The sequence below is a fragment of the Alternaria arbusti genome (genome assembly GCF_024043155.1).
Source record: "Alternaria arbusti strain BMP 1465 chromosome Unknown scaffold_14, whole genome shotgun sequence".
Classification (NCBI taxonomy): domain Eukaryota; kingdom Fungi; phylum Ascomycota; class Dothideomycetes; order Pleosporales; family Pleosporaceae; genus Alternaria; species Alternaria arbusti.
Window position 1 is genome coordinate 197,271 of NW_026249954.1, and position 26,390 is coordinate 223,660.

Below are 26,390 nucleotides of genomic sequence, written 5' to 3' on the forward strand. Positions count from 1 at the left end.
GGGTCTCATATTGCCGCCTCAGGGTCGCTCTCAGGATAGCGTCTTTTACCGTACCTCTGTGAGTGATGTGCCATAACGCGTGATTCGTGGAACTGGTTGTGCCCTTGTAATCAATACCCACAAAACTCAACACCCCCACAACTCAACACCCCCACAACTCAACACTACAACATCGCTAGAAGAACATGTACAAAACGATGATCTCTTTTCAGAGAAGCTCGATGGACTCTTGGGTTATTCAGTCCCGAGATTCCATTATTACCTGAAAGCATGCTGGGAGTTCTGATTTCTACGTTGTGGTGGATGGAGTGGGAAGCCCAAGAGATTCTGATGACGCTCGCCGCCTTTATCTAAGGATCGCCAGTAACCAATAGGCTTTTGATGATTATATGCGGCAATGAAAAGAAACGGAATAGCTTCGTTTTTGCTGTGGACGTTTAAGGAAAGATTGCAAAGGTGATTGAACACGACTATGCTGCTGACGTGGACGTAAGAAGTACCCCTGCTTTACAACAATGGCGCCTGGTTAGGAGGCGTATATGAAGGTATTTATTGTCTGTATTCGCACAAAGACAACGACCTGGACTCTACTCCCTTCTCTACTCTTGAACGGATCGTCATGATGGAAGCGAAGCAAGACATTGACCTTGGTTAGCTCTACGTGTCGTATACTTTAGATGAAACTAATCTTCCATTAGGGTTGTTCAACTCCAAAGACCACAATGGTTTTGTCTGGCCAGTCAGATACAGTCACGACTACATGCCAACAAATGAAGCGTCCATGCCACCTTTTGTCGACCTGTCCTGCTTCCCTGATCTGAAGGCTGAGACTATCAGTGTTGAGCCAGTCATCAACGCAGTTCAGATTGAAACTGGATACTTGATCAAGGAGTGTGAAAGACTTAGCATGAACAGCATTCCTGTCTTTCCTGTACATGCAAAACTTCCATGGTATTCTTCGATTCACCATGTAAGACAGAACATACACTGGCCAATGGCTGTAGAAGCAACACGAGTGCTGCTACAGCATTTTGCTTCCGACCAAACTGCGACAAGTATATTGAAGAATGGAGGCAAATCGTACTCTGAGATAGCCGCTAAGGAGCTGCCGATGTTACATGATAACTGGACTCGGTTCTGTGCTTATCTGTGGCCGGCTGCAAGCGAGGAGCGACTGAAACTCATCGCTGAGACTATTGTCTACATCTTCATCTTTGATGGTAAGCGGAATCTTACAAGAAATATTACTACTCTAATCACTTCTGGTACAGATGTATGGGAGATGAGTGACGAAAGTACAGTGAGTCGTTCCAAACTGTTGAGGCTCCACATATTTAACAGCTGAATGGCAGATCCAAACATTTCAGAACGAATTCGTATCACGACTAAAGGCTCAAATGCCTTACGGAGACGATGAACCAGTCTCGATCTTGCAGAAGGCCATGCATGCTACTATCCAAGGCCTTCATGATCAAGATGGCATCATCGGTGACGGAGGAGCCGAGGTAGTTGCAAGATTGATGGATTTCATCAATCACCCCCCGCCCCCCACCGAATTCCACAGTCTGAGAGAATTTCTGGACTATAGGATAATCGACGCAGCTGTCCCGTAAGTACGGATCAATAGTCTACACATTACGAAGGAAACTAATTATAAGTTCCAGTTACGTCATAGCGTGTACGAAGTTCTCTCTTTGTTCAACTGTCGACATTTCCAGCCCCAGAATTGCCAAATTTCTTAGGCTATTTGCGGACCATGTATCGATTTCAAATGACCTTGGTTCTTTCGATAAAGAGAAAAGAGCCTACGTAGAGAGAAAGGTGCACTACCTTGTGAACACAGTGGAAGAAGTTCGGAAGACTTATTCCCTTCCCAACGACGAAGCCGCGAAATTTGTCACGTTGGCTATCCAGGTGGAAGTGGAAAGAGAAATGGCAAGAGAACTTTCACAACTCAATGTCGATAGCAGCGTTCCTGAACCTGAGAAGGAATTCGCAAATGCGTTGGTATTCACAGTCAGTGGAAGTGTTTTGAGCTCAGTTGTCATGTCTCGATATGGTGGTAGATATATTGGCGGTTGAGGAGTTAACCGAACTTACACCTTCTTTATCTTAACTCGAAACTTATCGCCTTGAATATGAGTTTGTAAGATCTTGTCTTCCTCCTTACACAGCTCATGAAATGTACAGATGATATCATGAGCCGATTCCGTAGATGAATATTTGCTGCGAATGTTGAACCTCAATTCAAGAAGTTTTTTCACATCGACACCATCCTGTAATGGGCAATGTGGATGTAGCATCCCTAACCCATTCAAGCACAGCGCTGTGATGACAACTCGATATTCACTACGCACTGAGTGTTTGCCCTGGTTTATGGAAGTGGTTCATGGAAGTAACAACGCTCGCTATACAGATAAGTCGCAAGGAAAGAAGGAGGCGAGTCTCACCCCAGTAGACAAGTTTGAAGAGGTAGCCATGGGAGAAGAGGAGCGGCCTAGACCGATCTAGGGAATTTAGGCAAGAAAAGACTCCGAGGCATGTCTAGAATATGTATAGGCGAGAGTACAGCTAAGATGATGTTAGGTTGGATGCTGTGCTGTACATGCCAGGATTGGGTCAACGTGCGCTATGTGTCTTTCCTTTCGAGCATAGGCTATGTTTTGATAGAGACCTTTGAGATTGTCCAAACGACATTGGAGCCAGAGATAGCTTGGGGCGTCGACTCTGACTGAAATTGTGAGTGGAACTAAAGCTATGTCAAGATATGTAAATGACGTGGTTAAGACGGAACTCGGGCCTTGGAATTAGACCCTTTCCAACACAGGTATACAGGCTTTCCACCTTGGGACGAACAGGACCACATATCCCTTGTACGGATGGAGCTGAACCATTGATCGCGACTCAGACGCAACTTTTCTTGACATGACTTGTTTCTAAGAGGTGATACAAGCTGATTAGGAAGTTGAAGTAGTAAATTCAATACTTAGGTTGTCGAGCTGTCTTCCTCCACTCACCCAAACCTTTCATAGGGCATCGTCATCCTTCTCATAATTCCACTAACCACCCATTCCTACACTTCGAGTCGATCATCTTCCCCATCCCCATCCCCAGCGCCCCCTAAGAGGATTCGTAATCCCACTTCCTTGCGCAGCCTTTGCCTGAACCTTGACTGGCTGTAGTTGCTGTGCTTGGGATGACTTCACTGCTGTATCCGCATCGGATCCCTGTGCAGCTGCAACAGATGCAGGCGCTAAGCCAGTCTTCGTCGCACCCAATGCTTTGGCTGTCGGTGCGGGTAGTTGCTGTTGCTTCTGTTGGCTTCCGTTCCCGGGACTAGCGCCTTTCTCCCGCCCGAAAAGTTCTGATATCCTTGACGTGGGACTGCGCCGTGGCTTTAGTGAGTCTCTACGAGTGAGAGCCGGTGGTTTGGTATCAGTCTGCTGCGTCACTGGCGCTGAACTTGCGTTGGCATTTGAAGGGGCTAATGCAGCTGCTTTTCGCGGTGCTTTCTTGGGTAAAGCATACGGATCACTGGAGCTGGACTCATACATTCCGTATGAGGTCACTCGGCGCGGCATTGCTGGCTTAGCATCGCTTGGTTCTGTTCGTGGGCTTGACTGGGTTTGTTGTTCTGAGATCTGGTCTGCGCGCTGGGTTGTACCCAATGAACCTTTCGGTGGTTGTATTCCGACAGGAGAATCCCCCCTGTCGTAAGCTGGGACTGGCGATGTTGTACCACGCGACCCTTGTGATGTGGCCGACATAGGTCCGTCTCCCCCCCTCCTTGAGGCTCCAAATTCTGGTAACGCCGCTCTGGAGATTGGCGTACCTGTTCTAGTTGCAGTAGATGACCGTCGACCTGGTTGTACCGCGACAGGCGAGGCCGCACCTCTGGACTCTTGCCGCGGGGTTGATCTTGAGCTGCTTTCCTTTGTTGATCTGGCTTGAATGTCTGGCAAAGCTTCTGGGGAGACTGCTGTACCCCTTCTAGGAGCGGCAGACCCTCGCCGGATGCTGGCTTGTCGAGACATTGAGGGGATCGTCGCCGATCGTGTCGGTGCTCTGGAGACCGTTGGTACTTCTGTGAGGATTGGCGCTGCTCTGTCTTCTCCGACTGCTGATGACTTCCGTCGCGTGTTCGTCCTCTTGACTGACGACGATGGCCTTCGCGTGGCGGTTGTTGAATCTTTTCGTGCAGATTGTGAGGCTGTTGCGGAATCAGGCACTCGTCCTGAGGTTGCACGACGAGTGTTTGCTCGTGCAATTTGCGCTTCTTCTGGGTTTGCACCTGGAAGTCTTCGATCACCTTCATCTCCGGTGGATGTTCTTGGGATGGTCTTTGAGCGCGAGAGGTCAACCGTGCTGTTGATCCAGGCATAGTCATCTTCGAAGGGCCCGCTTGAGTTATCGATGCGACGGCGGGTGGGTATGTCTTCATCAGGTGCACCCTTGGCGTCGGCAGGCGCAGGATCTTCTTCCATAACCACTTCAGTCCGCCTTTGTTCTTCGGTTCGTGCTGTTGGCTCTTGCTCTTGCTCTTGTCCCCTTGGCACTTGAGCACCAGACAGTTCCGGAAACCTGCTCCGCGAATGATCTGACTCTCCTTCGTCTGACGGGCCTTCTTTCTGGGGAACTGGAGAAAACTTTTGCCGCGTCTCAGGCGACTGAGCTCCTTCTTTGGGCGTTGCTTCTGCTTTCGAGGTTGGGCTTCCCATTCCAGTCCGTCTGCGTACGTCTCTCCGGACGGGTTCCTGGAAGTCTTCTTCACGGCGTTCTTGATTCGTTCGAGAAGTCTCGTCCTCTGTCTCCAGCTTATTCTGGAACGTAGGTGCTCTGGAACTGACTGCAACATCTTTCTGGATGTAGAGAGCTCCTTGAGATTGCGATTGGCGGCGGGAGGGGCCTGACGAGACGCGACGGAAGTACTGCGCACGCGGTTCGTCCTGAGGCGAATTCTCGGGTATTGAGGCTGACTGTGGGATGGAGTAACTGTTCCTTCGAGATGGTGAAGGCTGGAGCTGCGAACCGTTGTCAATGCGGTCTGGAAGGATCGGACTGACTGGGTAGTAGTCGCCCTTGTTAGCGTAGACGGAGGGTTGTCTTGTTCGAGTGTCGGCCCTTCGGATAGGAGGGGCACTGGAGTCTCGACGATAGGTAGCCTGTCTGGTCTGGTTCGGATAGCTGTTTTGCCTTTTTTGCGTTCCCCCTGGGGCTTCTGGCGACCCAGGTGCCGCGTCCAGAAATGGCTGCACTTCTGATGGGTCTAGGGCAGGCTGGCTTGATTGACGGGATTTGATTCCCTCTAACTCAGAAGACTCCTCTTCTGGCTTGGCCCCGAGATTAAGCCATCCTCTCTTCTTGGGCGGACTCTCAGCTTTCACCTTTGGTGATGGAGTTCGAGTGTCCGGCTTCGTCCATGAGGGAGTCTCCCGTAGGGGATATGCAGGCGCTGGCGGATATTGCTGCTCAGGTGGGTAGTTCGCGCCTTGCTTCGGCTTCTTCGTCTGGCTTTTAGTTTGCGCTCCGACTTCTATGCTCTCAAGGATGGTCTGTGGGGGAGACGCTGTGATTCCAGGGGCAGCACTGCTGCGTCGACGATCGGTTGTGCGAGGCTCTGTGGGCGCTACTCTCAATCTTCCCTGTACCTGCGGGGTCTCATCGAGCACAGCTTTGGCGCTGGAGTGTACTGAAGGCTCTGATCCTCGGGCGGATGGCGTGAGCCCTTGAGCAGCGCTACTTCGTCTTCGATTCGATTCGAGAGGTATTGTTGACGCCCGTGATACATCGACTGAGAGTTCAGGTGAAGCCTGTGTCCTCACTCTTTCGAGAGGGACAGTCTTTGATGGCAGGCCTTCAGGGTCGATATATACCAAAGGCTCCAGTGCTGGAGAGGATCGCATGGTAAGTGCTCTATCGAGTTGGTCAGGAGCAGCACTGCTTTTTTTGCGCTCTACGTCGCGAGCTATTGTTACAGCCCGTGGTATGCTCGCTGGATACCCGGGTGAAGTCTGTGTGGCACGTCTCTCAACGGGGGGCATCGTGCCAGTCGGGCTTCGAGCTTTGACATGTTCCAAGGGCTCTACTGTCCAAGAGACTTGAGTAGTCGGTGCTCTCTCAATTTGACTAGTCATATCCTCAGTGCTGTTGGAGTTCGTCGGCGCAATAGCGTTGGGCTCAGGTTCTTCCCCAAGTGGCTCGTCAGCGATGCGTTGATATACGCGGAGCGCAAAAGAGTTCGGATTCGATAATACATTAGCAGTCGGTGCTCTCTGGATTCGACTACTCGTTGCCTCAATGACGTTGACATTGGTCGACGCGATAGCGCTTTGACTTTCAGCCTCAGAGTCCTCTTCAAGCGGTTCTTCGGCAATCCGTTGATAGACGTCAAGTGCGAGTAATTCGGGATCGAATGTGACATTCGCAGTGGATGCTCTTTCGAACTGACCAGCCGGTTCTTCAAGGTTGTTGACGTCAACTGATGTAGCGCTTTGGCTCTCGGGCTCAAGTTCTTCTTCAGATGGCTCCTCGGCCATTCGCTGATACATGTGGAGCGCGAAAGGTTCCGATTCAGCCTCGAAAGCGGTCGTGGGCGATCTCCCAACCTGATCAGTGTCCTCATCGCGGCCAGGGACGTGGATTGATGCGGGAACCTCCTGCCTCTCAAGTTCTGTTCGTTCATCAAGCGGCGCTTCAACATCTTGCTCGGTACTTCGGAAAACCAGAGATCCAGTACGAGTACGAAGCGGAAGACTGGAAGACAAGGTTCTGTCAGCTATGGTGAGCCGCTCATTGGGCATCGTTTCCCTCCGAATGGTTCTTTGCCGCTCGAAAGAGCGCTGTGTAACTTCTGCGTCTACCGAAGGCCCGGATGCGGCATCATCTGCTTCTCTCGACGGATCCACAGGACTTTCAGATATAGCAAGAATGCTCGCCATACGTGTAGGCTGGGATGAGATAGAACGCGACAAGATCGCCGGCTCAAGGACGTCCTCTGTGTCCGATGGAGGCTCAGATGAAGGCGCACGATAAGTTTTGGCCTCACGGATAGTTACCTTACGCGTTGGCTGACGTGAAACCGGGCGAGATGACATAGGCTGTGCAAGTGTGTCCTATTCAGCAGGCGACAGATCGGGAGATATGACAAGCTCACTCGTCGGAGCAGTGCCTGTCCGACGAACTTCGAGTATAGGCTGACGCGTATCGGAGTATGCATATAGCTGATCAGGCAAATTGTCTATGGCAAGAGATAAGACTGGAGAGGTTTCGAGGCTTGGAGAGTCATTTGGCTGAGCAGCTATCGGTACTGAGCTTCTTCGACGGACCTCCACCGTAGACTGGCGCGAATGAAGAGGCGAAAACGTCTGATCATATACGTCATCCGTAGCGAGAGACAGGATGGGAGAAGTTTCAGGCCCTGGGGAGTCGTTCCGCTGCACGACTGATGGTATCGTGCTTGTCTGACGGGGCCCCTGTGTAGGCTGTCGCGATGCCACACGGATAATAACTGGCATCCTAGATGAGACCTCTGCCGCAGGTGAGGGGGTGCGTATAGTCGAAGGTTGCCGCTGAATAGCCGGTGTCACTGTGCTTATACGTTCAACCCTTTGCGTAGGCTGACGTAATGCTGCACGTAGGAGAACTGGCTGCCTAATCGATTCGTCTGCAACAGGTGATGAGGTTGGTACAGTGGAGTCCAGTCGCCGGGCAGTCGGTGATGTCGTATTCGCTCTATGGACGGGTAGCGTAGGCTGACGAGAAGCTACACGCAAGAGAGGCGGCTGCTCAAGCGAGGACTCTACCACAGGCAACACTGTGGCTGAACTTGAATCTTGCCATTGTACAGTCGGTGACGTCGTAGTTGTTCGATGAACGAGTAGCGTAGGCTGACGAGAGGCCACACGCGAGAGGGCCGGCTGCTCAAGCGAGGTCTCTGCCACAGGCAACGAGGTGGTTAACATCGATTCTTGCCGTCCAATATTCGGCGACATCGTACTTGTTCGACGAACCATTAGCGTATCCTGCCGAGACGCTGCACGCGAGAAGACGGGCTCTTCTTCCAAATCATCCATAGCAGGTGGTGATGTGGGCCTGGCAGAGTTTTGCCGCTGGACGCTACCTGTTGCAGTACTTGTTCGACGAATCCCTGGCGTGCCCTGTTGCGTGGACGCTCCCGAGATGAGAGGTTGTGCTTCCAAGTCATACGAAACAGATGGAGAAGTGGATCTGATAGAGTCCTGGCGCTGGACGCTACCTGTTGCGGCACTTGTTCGACGCATCCCTAAAGTGCCCTGTTGTGTAGGCGCACGTGAGATGATTGGCTGTGCTTCCAAGTCATATGCAGCAGACGGAGAAGCGGATCCGATAGAATCTTGCCGCCTGTTGTTGGCTTTTGCACTGCTTGTGCGGCGGGTCTCCAGTGTAGGCTGGCGGAAAGTCGCACGCGAAATCACAGGTTGTGCTTCTGAATCATCCGCACTAGGTGGTGAAGCGGGCCTAACAGAGTCTTGTCGCTGAACCCTGGCTGTTGCTGAACTGGTACGGCGCCTTGCAAGCGTTGGCTGGCGTGAAGCTAGACTCAAGAGAATGGGTTGTTCAGATGCGTTATCAGCGACAGATAGTGGGCTTGAAGGACCTTGTCGTAACTGAGATGGTGACATGGTAGCTGTCCGGCGAGTACCAAGCGTAGGGGAGAACGAAGCTGTGCGTGATAAAACGGGCGATTCCGGTAAACTTTCCACTACGGAAGAATAACTGGAAGGTACCGAGACAGGTATTGAGCCAGGTATGAACGATTCTTGTCGTTGCCCAATAGGTGGCGCTGTACTTGTTCGGCGAATTCGCTGCACAGGAGCTTGGAACTCAGGTTCTTCTTCAATGACCGGTGATACAGTGTAGTGGTCGCTGTAAGTATCAGACGTGGCTTCGCCGTATCCTTGGCTCACTTGACTCGGAAGTTGCGCCTCGATTTGAGGATCGTCCGTTGTATCATACTGCGGGTTATCTTGCGCTTCATACGCCAGCTCAACATGCTGATCGGGCTCCATAACGTCACTGATCTCGTCACTGGGCGCATGTTCAGCAGCTGGCAATGTCTGCAAGACGGCGGTGATCGAAGCAACAGCAGCCGGAAGCTCGTCTCTCGCCACTCGAAGCACCTCCTAGATCTCTTCAGGCGAAACGTCTTCAGCCTTGTATGGCTCTTGACCAACAGATCGAGGCTCTTTCGGTTGGCTGAGAATCCGAGTCAGTGCGCGACTAAGCCGAAGCTCGTCAACACTGTTATCGACAACGCTCTGGATTTCATCTTCGGTGGTGAGAGTCTTAGAACTGGGCCAGGTTGGCTTGCTCGAGATATTAGTGGATGCTTTACTGAGAACACGCTGCACCATTGCGGTAACCAGATCCCCCTGGTGACCCGAAACGTCAGCCCCGATGTCTTCAATGTCGACAGTCTTGTTGTCCTGCCATGTGGATGCGCGTGAGAAGCCAGAGGGCACCTTGCTGAGAACATTCCGTACGATTGTGGCAACCAGATCATCCTCATGGAGACCCGGAACGTCAGCTCCGGGCTCTTCATCTTCGACAGGTCTGTTACCGTGCCACGTAGATGCGCGTGAGAGGCTAGTGTTGACCTTTTCGAGTGTAGGCTGCGTAGGCTCCCCGAACGACTCGTCTTCATCATCGTGCTGACCAGTCTGAGTAGTATCGAAGTCAGTAGGCGTATCCTCCTCCTATTCGGATTCGCGTGAGACGCTGGTAGGAGCCTTGCTGAGTACACGCTCCACACTTTCAACAACGGATTCGTCTACCGGTGCATCATCATCCTTTTGCCATGTAGAGTTGCGCGAGAGACCAGTAAGAGCCTTGCTGAGTACACGTTGTACGGGCTCGACGAAAGAACTGTCTGCTGGGTCGTCTCCCATGCTATGCCAGGTAGTATCGCGCAGGAGGCCAGTAAGAGGCTTACTGAGTACACGTCGCGTTGCGTCGACAGAAGCGTCCCTGATCCACGTAGAGGCCTGTAAGATACCAGGAGGTGACATGCTCAACACACGCTGCACTGGCTCGATGTCGGGGTCTTCGACGGCCTCCTCGTCTTCTCCATGCCATGTAGAGCTGCGTGAGAGGCCAGTAGGAATCTTGCTGAGCACGCGTTGCACGCGCTGTACCGAGTCGACGATGGCATCTGCTTGCGATGTAGACCTGCGCGAGAAGTCTGCAGGGGTTGGGCTCAGTACACGCTGCACAAGTCCGAGACTGCGATTATCGACTGCTTCTTTCTCTTCCTCATCTCCGTCATCTTCTCCGTGCCGTGTAGCGCTGCGTGAGAGGCCGGTAGGGATCTTGCTGAGCACACGTTGCACACGTTGTACCGAGTCGATCATAGCTTCTTTCTGCGAAGTAGAAGTGCGTGAGAGACCGGTAGGAGTTTTGCTTGATCTGCGCTGTGCCGGGTTGAAATCGAGGTCATCAGCAGTCAACGCCTGACCCTGCTCATGCCACGTAGGGCTGCGTGAGATGCCAGTAGGCGCTCTGCTGATATCGAGGTCATCAGTAGCCTCTTCTCCCTGATTCTGCTCATGCCATGTAGAGCTGCGTGAGATGCCAGTAGGCGCTTTGCTGAGCATACGCTGTACTGAGTCGATAAGAGCGTCTCTCTGTAATGTGGATGTACGCGAGAGACCTGTGGGAGCTTTGCTGAGTACACGGTGTGCATGTGGTGCATCCGAATCAGTCACCGACTCAACCTCGGGTTGGTCTCGGAATTTCACGTCGAGATCTCCAGCGATGGAATCCAATTCGTCCATAAGCTGCTCTCGGGCTTCTGAGAGTTCGGTCAAGTGTCTACGTGTTTGCTGTAGCCAGCTGTCCTCAGTAAGCGGCTCATCCTCCGTCGCCCTGTTTTCTGTCGTCCCGAAGGAGACATCCGTGTGACGTGAGACAGAATCCATGGGTGTGGCTTCGTAAGGGGCGTTGTGGAACTCGTCATCGTCGGTCGCGGTGGGTCTTCGGTCAAGATCGAAGCCGAGATCGTCGGCTGCAGATTTGACAAGATCGACCAGGTCGGGTATTGACTGCACCTCTTCACGCAGGCTCGATTCAGGATCGTTAAGGTTCGGCTTGACTTGGCCTGTAGCCCCAACATTGAGTTTCTCTGCCGCTTTGGGTGGGAGATATGGGCAAGGTGGATGCCAATCATCGTCCCGTCGACAGGATGCTCGTGCTGGATGACAGGATGTCTGGCAACGATTCCTATCACATGCGTTGGTATTGCATCGCTGAACAAGATCTCCAGACACCCTTCGAAGCTGGTCGAAACTGGGTTGGGTGTTCTTGATGTTGCTGATGACATTCTGGAGTGTGTTTGCATGCTCTTCTAGAATATTGTCGATAATATGACCCAACTCATCAGCAAATCTATCTCCGCATCTGTCAAGCGACATGCTTTCAGAGTGACACCGACGACGCCTCTGCCGGCGGCAACAGTCATCTGTGGAGATTTTCGATGAAGGGGTTGTAGAGGTCAATGATTCTGATGAAGCTCGTCTGCGTGTCCGCCGCTTCGTAGACAGTAGCTCTTCAAGCACTGGTACTCGGGTCGAACATTGCCGACATATTTTCTCTTGTGCATGCTCGCGGTGCTCGGTTTTGCCCATGTATGAGAAGTGTCCGCACGCTCGCTTAGTCCAATTGCCAGGGTCTCTTAACGGTCGGCTTGTCTTGTTGATGCCACACGACTTAATCCGTGCGCCTGGGAAGCCGAAATCTTGTGTGACGCGACGTCCGTACCCTTGGCGGTTGTCGACATCGTCCGGCACTTTGGTCTCGCCATACTGCTCCTCGACACCAATGTTGGCAGTTGGTATCGAGCCTGAGATACAGCTTTGTCGGGAGACACTCATGTCGCTTGCACCGTCGTGGCCGAGATTCCTTGCCACGATCTCCTCAGCTCGTCTACGCACACCAATGGACTTCCCAGACTGGTTGCGAGGATTTCCAACATCCGTACTCTGGGTCCACTCCGCGACACGATCGACGGGTTCTTTTGCTGAAGTACCACTCTCTGTCAAAGAAGCAGTGTGTGATCCACTGCGCCTGAGCCGTTTGGGAGAAATCCCGTTGTCTTCCTCGAAAGTCCTTCGAAGATCGCGACCAGACTTCGCACGTCTACCTTCCTGTTGCGACGGAGGGTTCGGATTGCTGGCTTGCCTGGTCTCAGCAGCTGGTATTGAACTGCGGGTAGCGAGACTCCTCACAATCTCATCAGAGGGGGCTCTGTGATCAACCGGGTTGGCTCCGCCAGTGTCAGTAAGTGGCCTCTTGGAGGGATCATCGCTTGCAAAGCTGTCCTGTACAGCCTGTTGGCCGAAATTTGGAAGCCTTGCACCGTCGGATTTGCCTGCAAAGATGTTGGTAGACTTCCGACGACCAATGGATTCTCGCTCTATGTCGGAAAAATACTGCTCCTCTCCCTGATCAGATGGTACGGCCGGAGGCGTTGCTTTCTGTGTCGTGATCATGGGAGTGCTCTCATCGGCTTCGCCTTGTTTGTAGGGGATCACGGACTGCACAGATTCGCGAGTATCGTAAAATTCCGTGAGAGAAGACAACAGCAGCCCAGTATCGAGGGCTTGCTCGTCAGCAGTAGAAGACAACTTCGGGTTGGGAGCATGGGCAGGAGATTCGAGAGAGGAACTAGAGGGGTAGGTTTGGGGTGCGAGCGCCTTCGCGGCACTGGTACCAGGAACTGAAGGTGGGGGACGGGATGCTGACGGACGTTGAAAGGCTTCCGTCTCGAAGAAGTCCTTGGCAGAGCGAACTGACTTCGGGACCTGTGGCTGTCTTGATGGCGGGTATGTTGTCTGGGTGCCGCGTCGACCCGGCTCTTGGGCCAGAGATTGTTGTTTGGAGTCTGTGACGCCCACCGCAGGTGACCGTGAACCGATATTGGAGCCAGCTTGGGAAGGCGGTACAGGTGCTGTTGTCACTGCCTCGGGCTCCCGGTACGGATGCTGGACCTTGTCCAAGACTCGGCCATATGGGTTCCTGCCTTGCAAATAGGCAGGCGATTTGCGTCCGGAAGAAGGCGGTTGAGGTTCGCTCAATGCTTGTGGGAGGGGCAAAGCTGAGGGACTACTAGACTTGCGTCTGGATGTGGTCGGGTATGGTTGCTTCGCCTCTCCGGCTCCCGGTATCGTAGCAGGAGCTTCGAACCGACCCTGTCTAGTTCTTATGTTTGATGGTTGATTGCTCTGCTCGCGTAGTCCCGCATTGGTAGCTCGGGACGCAGAACTTGACGTGGGTTGGTCGAAGCCTCGGGGCATGAGACGCTAAACTTTTGGATAATGCGTTGCAAACGTGAGAAGGGTGATGTTGTAGACGCGTGGTAACTGTTGATTGTGTGTAAGGAAAACTGCGATCGCTGTGGTGAAGTAAGACAAGCTGTAACGAAGTAAGACAGAGTAAGACTGGGTGCTAAAGAAGTAAGACAAACTGATAGAAGGGTAACAATAAAAGTAGTGTAGCTCGTAGGGTTGCTGGTGGGCTAAGGTACGGTCGGTCCGGATTGCAGAGGAATGTGGTCAAGAGGAGCGAAACTGCAAGATGTTTGGAATGTTTTGGTCACCTCAGGGAGCTCCTTCTATTCTTTGACCACGGAAAGCACGCATGCTCTGTGCTTGCTACTATACATACCGCGCATGCCGTACTCAAGGAACGCTATTTACACATTTACTTCAATGCAGCCTGCAGGCTCTCGAGGACCTGGGTCTTGTCAGCGCTTCTTGCTAAGATGGGTTTGCGGTGCGTACCTCGAGCTCGATCTTGGCCTCAGCAATGTCAGCCTCACTGCCGTTTCCGCTGGCAATCTTCTGTGCCTCGCCGATCTGGTTCCTGACAGCCTATCTCCTTGTCAGTCGTTATTCCCCATCTCCGTGCATCCGCTCGTACCTCGGCGCTGAAGTCCTCCAATGGGTAGCCCTCGACGGCGTTGATGCTGAGGACGGAGTTGGGCTGCACAACGGCAAATCCACCAGACAGGAAGAATTGCTTGCTGCCACCCTGCTCCTCGATGATCTCGACTAGGCCGGGCTTCAGCTGCTCGATGGAGGCAACGTGGTTGGCCAGAACACCCATGTCACCGGTCTCCGCGGGGAGGTTGACCTGGACGCTGTAAAACATCTCATGTCAGTACTCGCGATTTCGCTTTGCGGGATCGGCCGGGGTCTCGAACGACGTACACATCCTGGGACTTGTAGATAGACTGTTGACCACCGGTTAGCCTCTCAATTCAGATGCCAATTGCAACCTGGGGTATGCCCCCGCATGTTGCGACAGCTGGTATGGCGTACCTGATGCGGGAGAGCTAGGGAGAGCTTGATCTTGTCATTGGCGACTTCGGCGTACCCTCTGCGCTGGATGGGGCGGGCAATGGCAGCGGGCCTTGCGCGGAGGGCAGCTCGGGCGATGCGGAGAGAGCTCATGATGGACGGGGTGGTGGGGAAGATGTGGTCGGAGAATGTTCAATGTCGGTGTTCTGCGAGTTCTGCGCTCCCTCAGGTCACGGGGTTAGCCGACGCTAGCGCATCACCAACATCTTGACCACTTGAACTGGGTATCACAACACCACCCGAAAACGCTTACTCTCTTCGCTTTATTACACGTTTAAAGCTATGCACTATCATTTGTAACTTGTTATCGTGGAACAAAGCACATGTCATTCGCGTCAACCCAAAGTGCTGATTCCCACTATTGTGGTGGACCATCTTTGTGCACCAGGCGTCCCAGGTTGAACGAAGATTCACGTCTGGTTGCGTTCCTTGGTATTACGTGGTATGATATGGTGTCTGTATTGAACTACTCCAGGGTATCTTATTGCCAAAACGCCTATTCCAAGATTGTGAACTGATGCGGCCCATCCCATCACTAATGGACTAACTGATGCTTTCTCTACCCAAATGTAGCAGAACATCAATCATCATATAACTGCTGCGGTGCGGCCATGCTCATCCGCAACTGCCGCTCTCTCTGCTTCGCCTGCAACTCTAGCGTCTCTACGGCATAGCTAAGCCTATCCTTCTTCGCTTTCAAGGTCTTCATCCTCATCTCTTGTTGCGCGCTGATGGTCTTGCCTCCGCTTCGCTGTACGGTCCTGCTGGCTGGTCTGGAGCCTGAGCTGCCATTGTTGTCGCGTCCGAGTCTGCCGTCGTTCAAATCGCATTTCGCTATCAAGGATTGCTCGCGACGCTCCAGCTTGTCGAGGTAGTTTTCTACGCGCTTAAGAAGGTTATCGACTTCAGGGCGGATTTCTGAGAGGAGTGCTGATTGCGCGGTTTGGAGGTCAGACTCGGAGATGAGCTCGAAATGCTGTTCCAGGGTCAACACGATGAAGGTAGAATCATGTTCTTAACGTGTACACACCCGTGTCGTCTGCAGTACTTTGGCCAATCGAGGGAAGTCGCTCACGCCTTGGTCCAGTATGTTGATAGACGAATCGAGTAATTGCATACTACTGCGCAGCGAGCCTACGCATCCTTCCAGCGCCATGATTGTGATCGGTTCGGCAATCGCAAGTGTGATCTGGACGCGAGCGAAGTGGGATGTTGCTCCCTCTTAGTACAATGGGGTGAGGGATCCGTGCGCAGACGCCAAGCATCTCCAGGGCTGTTCTTCGAGCGGAGCTCAACCCATCACCGCATCCCTCGCCGCAACCGTCAAATCAGTCCATTGCCCCTCCAACACACGTCACAATGCCTCTTCTCGGAAGGAAGTTCCCGGCGCAAATCGGTACGACACCCTGCACGCGCAGATAGTGGAAAGTCGAGCTTGAAAAGATTGCTAACGAGGTACTACAGCCAAGCCCATGTGGCCTTTCTACGTCTCCGGTACGTTGCGCGACTTAGATTAGGGCAGATAATACTTGGAGGAGCCCAATTGATGGACCGGAAGGAGATGGAATTGCTTGGGAGCCGAGGGCTCGCAGTGTGAGACAGGATTAACAAGAGTCAATAGGCCTCGTCATCCTCTACGGTGTCAACTCTGCCGCCAACGCCATGGCCCAGTGTACGTAATCCCCATCCCAGAGACGAAGCCATCCAGCTCGATCCATGTTCGCAGGCTGACCAGCACAGCCGATGAGTACAAGAACGACCCGCGCAACCCAGCCCTCAAGAACCAGGCGCCGAACCACTAAGCAGGATACTTCGCGATACGGGGAGCGGTCTTTGAGCATACGAGTGCAATCAGAGGCAGTGTATAATAGCCGCGGAGGAGGAGGATCATTCAAGGTCTCCGACTGAGATGGCTGTATAGACTTGGCAAAATCAACCCATCACGAACATATCATCTCTCTTGTTCTGCGGCTCTGGTCATGCGAGTGCGTGTCAACTGAATTGCAGGCAACTTTCCACGCAGAGATCGCTACCACGTTGCCAGGGAGCGTACTTCGGCTCAACCCAAGAGGATCAGAGATATGGTGGGGTTTAATCCCATCTACCAGGCGGTTTCCGCATGCAGATCACCTGCTGCTGGACTATGTTTGACCTACAGACTGTTCCAATTTCCCTTCGACGCTATTTGCCACTAAATGTTGATGGTGTACGCTGTCAAGATGGTATTCGGATGTTTCCGGTATCGAATGTTTCTGACATAGCTGAGCAGCTCTACAAAGGAGATTGTATAACTGTCTTCTCTATGAGAGGCGGGATGTGATGCTGAGTATCAGATCATGGGCACATGCTACGCGGTGCTTCATACAGTAAGTATAGCGGGTTCGGTTAGCAGGCATAACTACATAGTCTGAAGAGTCCTGCAGATGTGATGTCACAGCGAGAGAGTCGGGACATGGTGTTAGGACCACCTTATACAAGGGAAAAACTAAACACCTAGGAGCCTACGTCGCTGTTAGGCTACTAACTTTGTAAGCTTTTATCTTAATGTAAGCTCTTAGGTGTTCGGTTTTTCCCTTAAATAGGGTAGGACTGATGCTTTCCTTTGTTCCGAATGAAAAAGCATCTCGCTGAGCGCTATTGTGTTGTTGAAAGGGCTTGTACGGATATACAGGACGCTCTTTATGGGGTAGTTTCTGGCTTTGAACGATGAAACTGTTATACGCAAGTGGTGTTTGCCTAGTCTGAATTATGATGTGTTTGCCGTACCCGACCTTCGTCACGAGACAGTTTCGGGCCGCAGTCTTTCCAGAACATCGGCTACGACGAAATTTCATTCTAGCAGCGGGACGGCGTCTGCAGGACGTTCTTGGTCAAAGTCAAATATAGCGCAATCGGTTCGTGAACCGCGCGAGATGCATAAAGGGGCAGATCTGTGGCTCAGTCGCATGATGCGGCAGTCAGGCGACGGCATTTGAAACGGGCAGTGGCATTTCGACAGTGACACCCTGGACATGTGCGGACACGCGCAACGCAAACGGCGGTGCGATGGGTCGCGATGCCTCCGAGCGGCTCAGGGATGTGATTTGCGGTCCGCAGGCTTGATACACGGCGGCGGGCAGCGGGCAGCAGTCCACGGTGAAAGAGCTCGCTAGCGCGCCAAGCACAGTGGCCGAATACAAGGCAGGTGCTCTCTGCATCCTGCCATCAGCGTTCCTTTGATACAGCACCACGATCACAGTGTGCTTGTTCCACCAGCCTCTTGTGCTGTCCCGTGCCCTGCAGCTGCCTCTCTGTGTCGTTTTTGCTAGAGTCGCAAACCTCGCCCGCCCGCCAGCCCGCACCTACGCTCGCCGGCATCGTTGATCGTTGGGCTCATTCACGCCCTACAGTAAGTCCTGCCCAGCTCGTCAGTCGGCTCCGCCCTCTGCCCCCCGTGCCCTATTTATCTCTCACCACGACGCACCTGCTCGCTGGCCTTTCCTTTACCTGTCGGTCAACACGCTCGACTGCCTCCCTTAGCGTTTCTCGGCTGCCCGCTCCGCTTACTCACCGCCTTGTTGGCTAAAGCCTCATACTGACCGGTCCACCGCAGCAGGCTGATCCTCAAAACACCACCGCGCCCCCATCGTCACAACACTCGACCCACCCCCCTCAACACCTCCCTCCACCACAGGCCAACCTCCTCAAGGTTGCACCTCTGCAAGCATGACGACAATGGTACGCCCCGACCCCGCTTGCCGTCACCACGGCGGCCAAGCACCTCTCCGCAGGACCCCAGGCTGACAGTAGCAGGACCTCCGCGTCGGCAACAAGTACAGAATCGGCCGCAAGATTGGTAGCGGCAGTTTCGGTGACATCTACCTCGGTACGTAGTCGCCGCCCGTCGCCCACCGCCCCAGCACCGCTGACGTCTACAGGTACCAACATCATCTCTGGTGAGGAGATCGCCATCAAGCTCGAGAGCGTCAAGGCGAAGCACCCCCAGCTCGAATATGAGGCCCGCGTCTACAAGTCGCTCGCTGGCGGTGTCGGCATCCCCTTTGTCCGCTGGTTCGGAACCGAGTGCGACTACAACGCCATGGTCCTGGACCTGCTCGGCCCTTCCCTCGAGGATCTCTTCAACTTCTGCAACCGCAAGTTCTCCCTGAAGACTGTTCTGCTCCTCGCCGATCAGCTCATCTCCCGCATTGAGTACATCCACGCCAAGTCCTTCATCCACCGCGACATCAAGCCCGACAACTTCCTTATGGGCATTGGCAAGCGCGGCAACCAGGTCAATGTCATCGACTTTGGTCTGGCCAAGAAGTACCGCGATCCCAAGACGCACTTCCACATCCCGTACAGAGAGAACAAGAACTTGACTGGTACCGCCCGCTACGCCTCCATCAACACTCACTTGGGTGTCGGTACGTATCCCGCACATCATCCAGCTTGCTAAACTAACATGACCAGAACAATCCCGCCGTGACGACATGGAGTCTCTGGGCTATGTCATGCTTTACTTCTGCCGTGGATCCCTTCCCTGGCAGGGTCTTAAGGCGGCCACCAAGAAGCAGAAATACGACCGTATCATGGAGAAGAAGATGACGACTCCCACCGAGGTCCTCTGCCGTGGCTTCCCCAACGAGTTCGCCATCTACCTCAACTACACCCGTTCCCTCCGCTTCGATGACAAGCCCGACTACTCGTACCTCCGCAAGATTTTCCGCGACCTCTTCGTCCGTGAAGGCTTCCAGTACGACTACGTGTTCGACTGGACCGTCTACAAGTACCAGAAGAACGCCCAAGCCATCGCCCAGGCTGCCAACCAGGGCCAGGGCGAGGAAGACGACAAGGGCCGCGGACGCCACGTCACCACCACCGCCGCTGCCAACGCGGGCACGGCAGCTGGCACCAAGCGCGGTCCGGTCAACGCGCGCCAGGAGGGCACCGGAATGTGAGTTCGATATATCTGATCCTCGTAAGGGACCCTCTCCTTTGCGTTTGGTGTTGAGAACGCTTAGCGCGGGGGGCGCCAGATCCAGATTTTACTAACCTTCTTCCTTCTTTCAGGCAGCTTCGTTCGGCCAACAAGCGTGGCGGGGACCAGTATGCATCTGGTTACTGATTTGATGCGGCTTTCGATTCGTCATCTCAACTCTTGCGTGACCGCTTCTTCTGACGCGGCTCCGCACACACAACGAATGGGAAATGCGGCATTGCCGTCCTGGCAACATATTGGACGGCGTCGCTCCTTGATCAGTTCATGGGATCCATTCGTCAGACACCTCGTACGGACCTAGGAAGACATTCCACTGTCTTGCGTTTCTCATGGCCATGCGTCTCTGACGACTATCTCACACACATCTCTGGAAGCTCGACCCACACGGTATCTCCATTTGGCATTACAGTTCGGCTTGTAAACACATCTCAACTCCTTCCGGATTACAGCCAACCGATTATCTTGGTCGTCTTGCACAGCTAGTGTTACTGGGCAGCTCTCCAGCTGATGACTGATCTTTGTTTGACTTTACGGCTTTCACCTCGCATTAATTATCCCCTGCCCCCTCGTCCTTTCATGTGGTTCTTAGTACTTTCCTTGAGTTTCCCCCCTTCGGACATGTCTGCCAGCTTGTGGGGAGGTAAAGCTTAACAAGGGGACGATTTTAAATTGTATCTGGCGAAGAGTGTATGTGACTGAAGCTTGGCTGGTAGACTCGAAGGGTTGCAATGGGGTTGGCGGCTAGTAGTCCGCGTGATTGACGGATCTCCATCAAGGAGGCTGCTTCCAGGGACGGGAAAGGAACATCTAGCTCGCCACGACCATTGCGCTTGGAGATGGGGAAAGGGGACGTGTGGTGCGAGTGATGGTGCTTTTAGTTTTGTTTGCTTTGGAATTATATGCTTTTCTCGCACCGCTGATTGAATGTTTTGCGTGATGCCCGTGACTGGTATACTGCTTGTGACTTGACTTGCTTGATGGGCAATGAAGAACTACGGATGGATACTCCAGCTAGACTTCGAGCTTCAGCGAGGATGTGATGCAGTTCTCTTTTTTTACATTCATCCCAGTCGGCTAGTGCTGCAATAACGCAGAGCGAAAAGCAACGTCGTCATATTTCGAGTGTTATCGACTTTCCTGTGCCGCTTGTATCTGCCTTTCCAGGCTATCAGGACTTTGCGCGTGGAACATGGATAGGTGATTTGGGGCTGTAACAAAGATTTCGAATCACATGCTTTAGAATGGATTCACAAAAAGGCTAGGTGTTCTAGGGATATACCTTCAGAGCACTACGGGTCATAGTTTTTGATGCTGTGCACCTTGTGCGAAATGTGGCTTAAGATAGTGACTTTGCCTGCTTTACACGGAGTGTGCGCGTGCGCGTCATGCGGTAAGTACGATTTACTATCTTAGAGTTCCTATCAGATCTCATTAAAAAAAGCGCGAACGATCAAATTGATTCCGTACATGAGTCCGTTAAGGCTTCTGTGCTGTGCATGCGATGTTGTGGATGTAGTAGCCCGTGATGACGTGCCTCGTACCTAGGTAACCCTGCCGAGGTAAAACGCGACATCGTTCTTCACAGTATCGTCAGCAACCCATGCACAGGTACGCGACTACATCACCTCGCTGCATCATCTCTCATCACGCAATCAGCATCAAAGCATAACATCTAATTGCTTTGTTCTTTAGATCGCGTTTATATGGTCTGACTCGACAACACACACAACACTAGACTTCGTTCTGTCGCCCGAACCGAGGCCTGTCGCGTCTTGCGGGGAAAGCTTACTATTCATCTTCCGCAAGGACACTCCGTCTCGATAGTCTGAAGTTTCAACACCCATCTCACCATCCACCTACCTAAAACATAGTGGTAATAGGAGAATCTTTGCGACATTGTAATCGGTGATCTGCTCTACCGCCTCACAGGACAGCGTGAAAGAGCTGGGGAAATTTAACATCATGACTTCTCCATCGGATTACTCGGATATCAAGTTCGAGATCAAGGGCAAGATCGGTATCATTAAGGTAATATTCAAAGACTCCATCACCAATCCGCGTGGCACACTCCCGAATCCCTCCAGACGATCTTATCCGATCCACCCATGCGCAAACATCACAGTATGCGTCCGCTAACACATCCTTCAGTTCAACCGGCCCAAGGCCCTGAACTCTTTTGGCGGAAACCTCATTCCCGACATCATCGCCGGATTACGCGTTCTCAATGAGCACCCCGACACCATCTTCACCGTGCTCACAGGCGAGGGACGCTTCTTTTCTGCCGGCGCGGATGTCAAGGGAATCGCTGGAGGAGGCAGCGAATCTTTCAAGAACGATGCCGAGAAGAAGCTGAGTTACATGTCAAGGTTCAGCTATGGTATGTCCGCCTCTTGATCTTGCTTATGCCGCAACTTTATTTTCATGTTGAAATGTGATGGCACTTCTGAATTATAGTACTAACTCTGACATGGGCACAGCAACGGAGCTTCTACGTTCGATGATTGAGTAAGTCTACATACACCCATGTATTCCCACACAGCAACACTAACACCCCACAGCCACCGCAAAGTCCTCATCCTCGCGCTCAACGGCCCCGCCGTCGGCGGCGGCGCAGCGTGGTTCCCAGGCATCGCCGACATCGTCCTCGCCTCCTCAACCGCGTGGCTACAATGCCCCTTCTCCGCCCTCGGTCTCGTCCCCGAAAACGGCTCCGCCCTCTCCTTCGCGCAATCCATCGGCATCCACCGCGCAAACGATTTCCTCATGTTCGGCCGCAAGCTCTCCGCGCAAGAGCTGCTCGATGCCGGCCTGTACAATTACGTGTGGGATGCTACTGGTGATGAGTTTCATGGCAAGGTTGAGGCGTTCTTGGAGGAACAGCTTAAAGTGAATGATGGCAAGAGTATGATTGAGATGAAGAGGTTGCAGAATGCACCGATTAGGGATGCGAGGTTGGTGGCTGTGGTTAATGCTGTGGATGCGTTGGCGGAGCGGTTTGTTGAGGGGGCGCCCATGGAGAGGTTTGAGATTAAGAGGAGGGAGATGGAGGAGAAGAGTAAGGCGAGGTCGAAGATCTGATGGGAAGGTTTAGATGGTAAAGCTTCTCGTCCTCCAAGGACATCTGTATTCTATCACGCCATCATCCTCAAGAGTATGAAGAAGCGTGTCGTTTACTCGGGAACTACAACAAGTGATATCCACGCGACACGATAAGCTAACTCTTGTACGAACAATAGATCCAATACAATCGCCGTCGTCGACTTCTGATTTCGTATTCCAGTCTAAGAAGCCCTAGTGAGGAACCACAACAATTTCTGTACACAAGCTTCAAATCCTAAGTACAGGAATTGTGCAAGACCTTTATGCATTCAAAACATCAAACGAATAGCCCAAAGCACTGTACATACATTCCCCATCAAGGTCCCCGTACCCACACCCTCAGTCCAATCCCTCAACCCACCCATCCACCTAAGCATACTCCACCGTATTCCTCAACGTCCCAATCTCCGGACTAAGCGTAACCTCCACGACATCCCCCGGCTTCAAAAACTGCGGCTCCTTCATCGCATACCCCACGCCCGCACACGTCCCCGTCATGAAAACCGTGCCCTTCTTCAGCGTAGTCCCCTGACTACAATAACTCACCAACGTCGGAATCTTGAAGCACAAATCGTCAATTCCAGAACTCTGTCTCAGATCCCCATTTACCACAGTCTTGAGGTGCAGTTTCGACGGATCGGGAATCACGCGTGGGGAGACGAGTTGAGGGCCTAAAGGCGCGTATGTGTCGAAGCCTTTGGAGAAGTTCCATTGTGGGACTGTGCCGGCGAGGAGGGGGTCGCGTTGGAGTTTTCGTGAGGAGACGTCGTTGCCGGAGGTGTAGCCGCCGATGTAGTTGAAGGCGTCGGCTTCGGAGACGTTTTTGGCGTCTTGCGAGATTATGAAGCAGAGTTCGCCTTCGTAGTCGGCTTGGTTGTCTTGGGCGAGTTTGGGGATGACGATGGGCGCGTTGTGGTCGTTTAGGCAGGTGTTGGCTTTGATGAAGGTTGAGGGGTAAGGAGGGAGGGTGCGGCCGCCTTCTTGGACTGGGGTGGTGAGGTTAATGGGGTGTCTCTTTTTTTCGGATAGAGACGAGATGAGAGAGGGACTTACTGTGTTTGATGAAGTTTAGACCTATGCACCGGATTATGGGTACTTCGTCTGTGGTCACGGGGCCTGCAGAGGTAGAGGTACAAAGTTAGTATATGTCTCACATGCACTTCGTACAGTCAGAACTTACCTAGTAGCTTCTTGACGGTGACTTCCTCATCGGTAACCTTGGTGGCGGGGTCGAAGATGTCATTGTTCTTGACATCGATTACCTTGGCCTTTAGTCCCGTCTCTTCTGTCGTCGTACCGACATCGAATTCTGGCGAGGGGAGGATTGGTTGACCCCGCAGCTCACGCCCATCTGTGGCGATGAAGCGGATAAGTCTGTCCCAGTTTGGTGCCATTGTTTGCAGTAGATATGAGTTGATGATGGAAATTTTACTCTTGCTACAAGCAGTGTTCTATGTATTTGAAGGGCTAGGATCTGAGTCTATGGTGGATATATGTTCAACCGGGCCTGCCTGGCGCGATGCCGGAAAGATCCATGGATGTGGGGAGGTTCGGAAATGTCGAGCGGGATGCTAGTGCGGGGCATTCTTTGCGTGAACTTTGTTCAGGAACGCGCGGATTAGGTCTTCTTCGGGGCTTGTTATGAGACCGTAGTAGATGATGATTTCCAGTAGTCTCCACGGGCTTCGCTAAGTTTGAGAGTAGATGTTCGTGGTGCACAGGCAGATAGTGACATGGAACAACTCTTTAACGGGTTCGTCATGCACATACAATACTAGGACAACCAATCCTATACCGTCATAATTCATAAGAGGCATGGCTGCTTATATGAGGGGAATTAAATATATTATACAACTACTAGCCCTCAAAGACGCCATGTTGAAGATCAACGCCAAAGTCCTTCGCCATGACGCGCATGTGCGCTTCGATATCATCCTCCATACCTCCGCCCACACCGACCAATTGCTTGAGCTTACTCCAGAGGAAGACCGCATCGCTGAGTGTAAGCACGAACCGGAAGCGCAGATGCTGGATCCAGTTCTTCCATCTCTGGCTCACACTCAGATCTTTGGATTCGATCAAAGCCCTACTAGCCCATAGTCCAGTGATCTTGATGCGGTTGACAGGTGAACCGAGGAATTGGTTGTTGCCTTGAACGATACGTAGATTACGTCCGATGAAGAGGAGTTCACGGGGGAACTTTGCGTCGTCGCCGAGAATGAGCTTAATGGCGTCGCGACCCTTGGCTTGCATTTCAAAGGCTCGCTCCGCTTGGTCTTTTCCCTTCATTTCAGATTTGAGGACACCTGCTACACTCTTGTCGCCACCTTCGTACGGACGCATGAGCGTTGCTGATGCGAAGATGTCGGCGTGCTTTACGCCCCAGCTGGTGACGATTTCCTCGATCTTGGCGTTGTCAAAAGCGAGGAGCGACTTCCAGAATTCAGCGTATTGGAGACGAAACTTAGGATCCATTCGAATGTACAGACCGTGATCGATGAGGACGACTTCCGGCTGTCCGTTAGGCAGGCGGCGGACGAAGATGTTCCCTGGATGGGGGTCGCAGTGTACCGCACCCCAGAGGAACATTTGTGCTGAGAAGAGATCGACGATAGTGTTCATGGTGGTCTTCAGGGAGACGCCGAGGCCGCCTTTCTCGTCGTTGCCTCTCCATGAACTACGGTCAGGTTTGAAGAACTCGTGCTGTGTGGCGTCCTCTGGCGCATGTGTATCGATCTTAGCGTCTCGGGGGATTGGTGGTAGCTGGTTACCACCTGCACCAGGGCTGCCTCTGCGCCATCCACCCTTCCAGCTATTTGTGATGCCCTCCTTGTCCCATAGTCGTACACCTTCGATCCATTCCGCAGTCATGACACGCTTGCTTGATAGCTCGCGATATACTGCAGGAACGTAGACCCGGCCGTTGAGTCGCGGTTCCCCGGCCACCAGCCCCTTCATCTCTACCGCGTTGTCTGCCTCGTTCTCGAAATCGGTTTCCAGCATCAGGCGCTCCGAGATGTATGGGACCAGTGTGTAAACAGGGATGCCGAACCACCAGGTATACACTTTGGAAACGACCTTGAAAGCCCATAGATCCCATCCCACCTGCTGTGCAATCTCTCTCTTCTGAATCTTGATGGCCACCTCTCTTCCGTCTGCCAATCTTGCCCAGTGTACTTGCGCAACACTCGCACTAGCCCTTGCAGTCTTCTCCATTATACCCCGACCGTCCTGTCCTTCCCGTGTGAAGCTGACACCGAAGACGTCCTCGACGCTTTTGCCAAAGTCCTCTCGTATGACTTGCTCGACTTCCCACCATTCGTTCTGCGGCGCATCGTCGAACATTTGCTGGAACATCTTCTGGAACTGTGGTGGCAATATCGCGCTCTGCATAGCAATCGCCTGGCCAATCTTCAAGTATAGTCCGCCATTGTATCGCAGCAGATCGAATATCCTCTGCGCATTCCGCGCATGCAATTCCTCAATGCTGTTCGCAAGGGGAGGATGCGCACGAAAGTTGATCTTATAGTCTATGCCTATCAAAAGGCCGGTCTTGAATGTGCGCAAACTGCGTGTGATGGACGAGGCGTAGAATTGCCGGTCAGCTAGCCACCCAGCACTGAGCAGTGCAGAGACGACAGCAAGGCGGCGCACCCATTTCCGGCGGGTAAACGGAGGCTTGACTTTACGTTGTCGTGGTTTCGGTAGGTCTGCGGGGTTCGGCGGGCGCAGAGGCTCCCATTGCTGTGTTTGAAGGCGGCGCGCGAGTGGTGCCAGGTAGAGTCGCGTGGGGGAGAAGGTTGACGTCAGCAATCGTGATGTCGCATGTTGCGCAGGTGCTCTTCGAAGAGCAGACAAGCCATGTATCATGGCTGTCGGAAACAGGGTGAAGACAGCACGGGAAATGTGTAGTATGA

At 52.9% G+C, this 26,390-nt stretch overlaps 9 protein-coding genes across 9 annotated transcripts; 3 read left to right on the top strand and 6 right to left on the bottom strand.

Moving 5' to 3' along the window:
* Positions 1 to 994: 994 nt before the first annotated feature.
* On the top strand, positions 995 to 2,082 carry J4E86_008617 (uncharacterized protein; the record flags this gene model as incomplete). Its single annotated transcript, XM_051449128.1, has 3 exons — positions 995 to 1,220; positions 1,342 to 1,609; positions 1,725 to 2,082. The coding sequence occupies 3 exons, from the start codon at positions 995 to 997 to the stop codon at positions 2,080 to 2,082; spliced, it is 852 nt and encodes a 283-aa protein (XP_051299547.1).
* Positions 2,083 to 3,565: 1,483 nt separating this feature from the next.
* On the bottom strand, positions 3,566 to 6,938 carry J4E86_008618 (uncharacterized protein; the record flags this gene model as incomplete). Its single annotated transcript, XM_051449129.1, has 2 exons — positions 3,566 to 4,696; positions 4,737 to 6,938. 2 exons carry the CDS (start codon positions 6,936 to 6,938, stop codon positions 3,566 to 3,568), a joined length of 3,333 nt encoding a protein of 1,110 aa, XP_051299548.1.
* Positions 6,939 to 9,161: 2,223 nt separating this feature from the next.
* Positions 9,162 to 13,328, bottom strand: J4E86_008619 (uncharacterized protein; the record flags this gene model as incomplete). Its single annotated transcript, XM_051449130.1, has 2 exons — positions 9,162 to 9,734; positions 9,780 to 13,328. The coding sequence occupies 2 exons, from the start codon at positions 13,326 to 13,328 to the stop codon at positions 9,162 to 9,164; spliced, it is 4,122 nt and encodes a 1,373-aa protein (XP_051299549.1).
* A 406-nt stretch (positions 13,329 to 13,734) lies between these two features.
* J4E86_008620 (uncharacterized protein) lies at positions 13,735 to 14,486 on the bottom strand (the record flags this gene model as incomplete). Its single annotated transcript, XM_051449131.1, has 5 exons — positions 13,735 to 13,767; positions 13,815 to 13,904; positions 13,954 to 14,173; positions 14,244 to 14,266; positions 14,355 to 14,486. The coding sequence occupies 5 exons, from the start codon at positions 14,484 to 14,486 to the stop codon at positions 13,735 to 13,737; spliced, it is 498 nt and encodes a 165-aa protein (XP_051299550.1).
* Positions 14,487 to 14,973: 487 nt separating this feature from the next.
* Positions 14,974 to 15,549, bottom strand: J4E86_008621 (uncharacterized protein; the record flags this gene model as incomplete). Its single annotated transcript, XM_051449132.1, has 2 exons — positions 14,974 to 15,369; positions 15,424 to 15,549. 2 exons carry the CDS (start codon positions 15,547 to 15,549, stop codon positions 14,974 to 14,976), a joined length of 522 nt encoding a protein of 173 aa, XP_051299551.1.
* Positions 15,550 to 18,107: 2,558 nt separating this feature from the next.
* Positions 18,108 to 19,333, top strand: HHP1 (casein kinase I; the record flags this gene model as incomplete). The annotated part of the gene is made up of 4 exons (XM_051449133.1): positions 18,108 to 18,110; positions 18,186 to 18,258; positions 18,311 to 18,799; positions 18,846 to 19,333. The coding sequence occupies 4 exons, from the start codon at positions 18,108 to 18,110 to the stop codon at positions 19,331 to 19,333; spliced, it is 1,053 nt and encodes a 350-aa protein (XP_051299552.1).
* A 2,003-nt stretch (positions 19,334 to 21,336) lies between these two features.
* J4E86_008623 (uncharacterized protein) lies at positions 21,337 to 22,452 on the top strand (the record flags this gene model as incomplete). Its single annotated transcript, XM_051449134.1, has 4 exons — positions 21,337 to 21,402; positions 21,523 to 21,751; positions 21,852 to 21,879; positions 21,933 to 22,452. 4 exons carry the CDS (start codon positions 21,337 to 21,339, stop codon positions 22,450 to 22,452), a joined length of 843 nt encoding a protein of 280 aa, XP_051299553.1.
* Positions 22,453 to 22,842: 390 nt separating this feature from the next.
* J4E86_008624 (uncharacterized protein) lies at positions 22,843 to 23,867 on the bottom strand (the record flags this gene model as incomplete). The annotated part of the gene is made up of 3 exons (XM_051449135.1): positions 22,843 to 23,459; positions 23,527 to 23,589; positions 23,654 to 23,867. 3 exons carry the CDS (start codon positions 23,865 to 23,867, stop codon positions 22,843 to 22,845), a joined length of 894 nt encoding a protein of 297 aa, XP_051299554.1.
* A 463-nt stretch (positions 23,868 to 24,330) lies between these two features.
* J4E86_008625 (uncharacterized protein) lies at positions 24,331 to 26,343 on the bottom strand (the record flags this gene model as incomplete). Its single annotated transcript, XM_051449136.1, has 1 exon — positions 24,331 to 26,343. One exon carries the CDS (start codon positions 26,341 to 26,343, stop codon positions 24,331 to 24,333), a length of 2,013 nt encoding a protein of 670 aa, XP_051299555.1.
* Positions 26,344 to 26,390: the final 47 nt, after the last annotated feature.